This window comes from Sinocyclocheilus grahami, unplaced genomic scaffold (genome assembly GCF_001515645.1).
Source record: "Sinocyclocheilus grahami isolate Dianchi unplaced genomic scaffold, SAMN03320097.WGS_v1.1 scaffold269.1, whole genome shotgun sequence".
Classification (NCBI taxonomy): Eukaryota; Metazoa; Chordata; class Actinopteri; order Cypriniformes; family Cyprinidae; genus Sinocyclocheilus; species Sinocyclocheilus grahami.
In genome coordinates, this window is record NW_015505448.1 from 175,371 (window position 1) to 182,088 (window position 6,718).

The 6,718-nt window shown below is 35.0% G+C and overlaps 1 protein-coding gene across 1 annotated transcript in view; it reads left to right on the forward strand.

Annotated features, from left to right (window-relative positions):
• The window catches only part of figla (folliculogenesis specific bHLH transcription factor), a 6,232-nt gene extending 1,622 nt beyond the window's left edge, over positions 1-4,610 (forward strand). The window contains exons 2-3 of the mRNA XM_016291278.1: positions 4,213-4,362; positions 4,506-4,610. Coding sequence (XP_016146764.1) covers positions 4,213-4,362; positions 4,506-4,610 — 255 coding nt within the window. The remainder of the gene's footprint in view (positions 1-4,212; positions 4,363-4,505) is intronic.
• The last annotated feature ends 2,108 nt before the right edge of the window (positions 4,611-6,718 follow it).

A 6,718-nucleotide genomic window follows, 5' to 3' on the forward strand; every position in this document is an offset into this window, starting at 1 on the left:
TTCTTTCTTAACCTCAGCATTACATTAGTGTTTTTCATTATGATTTTTACAGAAAAATTGTTGTAAAAATCTATTAACTTGCACCTGTAGGATTTGCTCTTCAAAGTCTCCGGGCCAGTGACTGTCATCAAGGCCTTCCTGCATTAGCCAGAACTTTTTTTTATTATTATTTATTTTTATTTATTTTTTGCAGAAATATAATTCAATACAATTAAAAATAATGCAGGACAAAGAACATGCATATGAGGGGATTCAGAGGAGAAGTGTAATAACATTAAATCAAGTTATACTCTCAGAAATAAAGGTACAAAAGCTGTCACTGGGGCGGTATTTTAAAAAAGAAGTTTAATTTGTTTTTTCCTATTAGGGTCTAGTATTTACCTTTTTTTTTTTTTTCTTTTTTTTTTTTAAGGTACCAAAATGGACCCTTTAGGTACAACAAGGTACCGCCCCATTGATGGCTTTTGTACCTTTTATTTCTGAGTGTAGGAATCCAGAACCAAACAGAATTCCCTTTTTAAACTTTTTTTTATTTTTTATCCAATTTATTTTATAAATTTGGTTCAATGTAAAAAAAATAGATGTGTTAAAAATCTAAAATTTAAACTATTTCCTTCAGTAAATGCTTACTTGGTTTAATAACTATAGCTCTGACAGAATTAAATGTAAATTTTTTTTAAAAGGGTCCATGATCGGAGAAATCAAAATTCCCTTTATCTTTTGACAAGACGTCATTGTACTGTTAAAAACATCCTGTAAGTTTCAGAACTCAAAACTTCCTCATTAGTCTAAAAACGGCTTATATTTAAGCCAATCTGCCAAAACGGCATGTTGTGTAATGTGCCACTTTATGATGTAATAGTGTTGCTAAACCCCGCCTCCGCAGAAGATCAATTCCTGCTTCTACTGCACTGCCTGTTTAGCCCCGCCCACTGATTCACGCATGTAGGCTACTGTAAATAATGAGAGAAGCAAATGCAGGTCTAAGCAGAAACCAAACGATAAAGATGGCAATCTTTGCATTGCCTTCCTTCTGATCCTGAAATTAGGAAAGCGTGGATGAACTTTAATCTTATTGAAGAACTTGGTCCTAAGTTCACTTCATTTTAACATGGATGCGTTTACAAACCAGGCACAATTCTACGCAGGATTTTCAGAAAGATTGAAACTAAAAGACGATGCTGTGCGACTATATTGCATCAGACGGTAATGTAACTGATCGTTTGATATGTACTGGGTATTTATGTGTTTTTAACCTAAATCACAGCAGCGTCCATCTACGAAGGTTGTAGGCTGTCAAACATACCCCTTGTCCAAAAACCCACACTTGCAGTCTTGGCCACTTGAGAGCGTGTGAGCGCGACCGGAAGTGCGCAAGACTGTTCAGTGTGCCCTTAATGCACACTAAATCCACACTATCTCGAATACCACTCTGGAGCGTTATTTGAGGCTTAGTGTATCCCATCATGCATCATGTTGTGGAAAAACAATATTAATAATAGTTAGATATTACATATAATTTGGTAGTAAAACAAAGAGTTGCATGTTTTATAGGTGCAAATGAGTAGTGGTTTTTATTTTGTACAATTGCGACCTTTTTATCACTTGGATGCACCACAAAATTAAATTGTCATCTGTTATAGGGACTACTGAACAGACATTTAGAAGTTGATTTTTAAAATGCAAAGTATTGAAAATAAAAAAAAAAAACCTGTAAGTGTGATCAATCAAGTAATGAAAAGCTCTACACACACACACACACACTTATCCTTAATGCACACTAAATCCACACTATCTCGAATACCACTCTGGAGCGTTATTTGAGGCTTAGTGTATCCCATCATGCATCATGTTGTGGAAAAACAATATTAATAATAGTTAGATATTACATATAATTTGGTAGCAAAACAAAGAGTTGCATGTTTTATAGGTGCAAATGAGTAGTGGTGATTTTATTTTGTACAATTGCGACCTTTTTATCACTTAGATGCACCACAAAATTAAATTGTCATCTGTTATAGGGACTACTGAACAGACATTTAGAAGTTGATTTTTAAAATGCAAAGTATTGAAAATAAAAAAAAAAAACCTGTAAGTGTGTCCTATCAAGTAATGAAAAGCTCTACACACACACTTATGGTCTTCATGCTCACTTGAACCAAATACAGGAAATACGTCATAAGTAGTCAAGTGGTCAGATACTCAACTGTTAGCAGCCACTTTTACTTTAGTGTTGTTAGTGTTTTGTTTTATTTAGATTGCAATTTTCTTTCCCCTGGCTGTTATGTTATCTCTGTTTTTTTTTTTTGTTCTGTTATATTTTCTGAGATTCTGTTATAATGCATTTATATTTGTTTAGTTGCTTATTTTTTTTTTTTAAACTCAACTGTTAGCCAATCAAAGCAGTGGGCGTTTACTTCATTCATCTATTCAGACGGAGCGTTCTGATGATGAGGGGGTCAAAACAGGACAGAAAATAGCCATTACTTCTGAATTATTTTTATTTATTTTTTAAATGTAAAAATCTTTAACATTATAAGCAGACCTCAGAGAATAGCACAAAATAATAAAAAAGGCAGTTCATGGCCCCTTTAAGCTGTAAAGCTCTCAGGATTCCAAATATACCATTTTTATTATGGAAATTAATTTAAAAGTGTATAATTAGAGAGACTAGCTGACTCTCTCAGAGTTGATCTGATGCATTGTGATAGTTTTCACGTGACGTCACACTCTTACAGGAACGCCCACATGGAGGGCAAAACAAAGCTTTGCTCCACTGACCGCCAGTTATTTTTGCGAGGTTTGCATCAAGTAGTAATGTAGTAAGACCGTGATATTTAAAGGCCAAATTCAGTACACACCTTATTGATGATGCAAACTCTGCACAGGCAAGCAGATGAAACTAGAATATCCTGTAAGTGTGTCCTATCAAGTAATGAAAAGCTCTACACACACACACACACACTTATGGTCTTCATGCTCACTTGAACCAAATACAGGAAATACGTCATAAGTAGTCAAGTGGTCAGATACTCAACTGTTAGCAGCCACTTTTACTTTAGTGTTGTTAGTGTTTTGTTTTATTTAGATTGCTGTTATGTTATCTGTTTTTTTTTTGTTCTGTTATATTTTCTGAGATTCTGTTAATGCATTTATATTTGTTTAGTTGCTTAATTTTTATTTTTTTTTAACTCAACTGTTAGCCAATCAAAGCAGTGGGCGTTTACTTCATTCATCTATTCAGACGGAGCGTTCTGATGATGAGGGGGTCAAAACAGGACAGAAAATAGCCATTACTTCTGAATTATTTTTATTTATTTTTTAAATGTAAAAATCTTGATAACATTATAAGCAGACCTCAGAGAATAGCACAAAATAATAAAAAAGGCAGTTCATGGCCCCTTTAAGCTGTAAAGCTCTCAGGATTCCAAATATACCATTTTTATTATGGAAATTAATTTAAAAGTGTATAATTAGAGAGACTAGCTGACTCTCTCAGAGTTGATCTGATGCATTGTGATAGTTTTCACGTGACGTCACACTCTTACAGGAACGCCCACATGGAGGGCAAAACAAAGCTTTGCTCCACTGACCGCCAGTTATTTTTGCGAGGTTTGCATCAAGTAGTAATGTAGTAAGACCGTGATATTTAAAGGCCAAATTCAGTACACACCTTATTGATGATGCAAACTCTGCACAGGCAAGCAGATGAAACTAGAATATAAACGCAATGTGCAAAGTTTAATTAAATTTTTTCCCATAGAAAACCATTATAAAGAAGACGCTTAACCATTTGGCGCATTGCGTTCATATTCTGGGCTCATTTGCTTGCCTGCATAAAGCACGCATCATCAGTAAGGTGTGTACTGAATTTGATCTATTAATATCACTGTTTTAAAGGCACTTTAAGTAATTTCACATTTAAACGTTTTAGAATGTCCCGCTGTTTTTAATGATTGAAACAGTTCATTGAAGATTGTAAAAAGGGGCATAATATGTCTCCTTTAAGACCTTTTCCAGGAACTAAGTAAATGAGGCAGTTTTCACTTTGGAGTAACTTTTTCTTGCCAAAATACTGGTCCTGTTCTACTTGCTCTGTAATAAAATAGACCAGTTTGTTCCTCCACTCCATTTTCAGGTTATTTATTTAGCCGAGTCAAAAGTGTACTGAAATTTTTTCCAGTTAATAATGTCATGTGCTTCTCCACACAGGTGAGGAGCCTGAACAGCATGTTTTCGTACCTTCGGCGTATTGTGCCAGTGATGCCACGAGACCGAAAGCCTAGTAAAGTGGATATGCTGAAGGCTGCGACTGAGTACATCCGGCTCCTGTCAGCAGTGCTCAATCACACCTCTGCCACTGTGAGTTAAGGGCATAGCAGTGTCACTCATTCAGTCCTGAATTACATTTCATTCCCTTTTGAACTATTTGATATAACGGGAACATTCAAATAAACTGTACAACTTTTCTTTCTTTTTTTTTTTTCTTTTTTTTTTTTGCGCAGAGTAATGGGAATGCAGATGTTTTGCTGGAGACTGGAATCAACTACTCCAGCTTGGAGACTGACTGTTCTGATCTCTGGAACATGGAGGATGTGAGTTCTCTGTAATAGTTCCTTCCAATTCTAGAAGGCTGAAAAATGTGTTTTAAGATGGAGTATAAATGCATTCTGATGCCACAATATACAGTAGGAAGAACACTATTCTAAAGTTTGGTGCTGCTGAGAAATGTTTTTGAGAAAAGTTTCTAATACCTACCAAGGCTGCATTTATTTGATCAAAACGCACCGTAAAACGGTAATATTGTGAAATATTATACATTATTACAGTCTGATTTTTTTATTATTTTTTTTTAATATAAAGTGTGATTTGCAGAGGGGGAAAAACACTTAATTTCACTCAGAGGCCCAAACTGAGCACAAATATGCAGTTCGGTGTAGTTGCTGATTTTTATATTTATCAATAAGATTAAATTCTGGTAGCTTGTAATGTAAATCAGTAATCAATCTTTATAACGGTATAACATTGCTTATCATAATGCGTATACATGTAGACTAAGGATGGATCACCGTTATAGCAGAGGGACGTGATTAATTTGGATCCACTAGAGTAGAAAGCTGTGCTTGAAACTGATCCAGGGACAGCACAGGGCGGTGCCAGTTTGGTGTCTGGATCCAAAGGGGCCCCACTCATTATGGAGTCTCCCCAGAGAGAGGACCTCTTAGCGGGGGTCCCAGAGCACCTGAGCCCCTGTCAGACTACCAAACACAAAGATACTGTGACTGCAAGTGTGTTAACTCAGACACTTTGGATGTGTCAGTGCTGTATTTCACATGCTAATTAATCTCTTTCCAAAAAAAAAAAAAAACATGACATTTATAAGATGATTAAAACAGAAGTTTATCATATATGTTCATATGTACGTTAACTATATATTTCATCAATTTAATACAGTACATAGACAGTAAATACAGTGAGAGTATAATAAAGGTGTCAGGAATTATTTTAAGAAATTAATTTTTATTCAGCAAAGATGCATTGAACAAAAGTGACAGTAAATATGTTACGAAAGATTTCAGTTTCAAATAGATGCTGTTCTTTTGACCTTTCTATTCATAAAAGAGTCTATAAAAATGTAATGTTTCCACAAAATAGTTGTGGAAACATGACATTTCCACTATTGGTTTTTCACTATTGGTAATAAGAAATGTTTGTTGAGCAGCATATTAGAATCAGCATATTAGAATGATTTCTGAAGGCTGCTGAAAATAACTTTTTTTTTTAATTGTAACGATATTTCACAATATTTCTGTATTTTAAGTGTATTGGAGTGTTTTGAGTTATTTATTGCCAAGGGTTTTTATTACTCGAAAAAAGTCTTCTATCAAGTTTTTTATTTTATTTTTGCCTGCTTTATCATTCATCGGATGAAAATCTGAGGTGTAAGGCTGATTGTAATAGCCTCAACAACACTAATTATTTTCAATCTGCCACATACTGTATTCACATTCCAAATTCACACTACTGCTGAGTCAGTGAAGCCAAGCTGGGCTGTTCAAACAAACAGAGCCGTGTTTTGAAAGCACCACACAACTGAAGTCTACACTTTTGAGAATTTAACCCATATGAGTGGCTTACTTATAATTGCCTCACAGATAAAACCTGGATAAGAGAATTTGTTTAACACCAAAGAAAATTGCATCACCAAAATTTAGACGTAGTTGATTTTTCAGTTCAGGTGATATTTCTGCCCTCTTTTTTTCCATGCTGAAAGACCATTTATGTACTGTATGTGAAAATGAGTAGGACTTTAAGAAATTAAAGATATTCAGGCTTATGGTCTTAGATAATGTGCCATCAATCATCTGTTATCCATCCTGGAATAGTAATAGCATCACTCTAGTCAATTTTAGTCACGATCCAAAAGGCTTCTCTATATGTAATTTCTTAAATAGAGCTTCCTCAAGCAAACTAATCGATCATATTTACTAATGCACATAAAGAACTACTGTATGCGTATTGCTGTTTGGATGTATGACAGTTATTGCGGCCTCCACGTGACTTTGGGTGTGGTGTGAAGAAATACTTATCTAGTATTTGCAGGCCTGCCTGTGTGCATTTGCACGTGCGTCTATTATTAATATGCAAGCATGCCTATATGTCCTTCTCATGCACATATACAGTGGGGGAAAAAAGTATTTAGTCAGTCACCAATTGT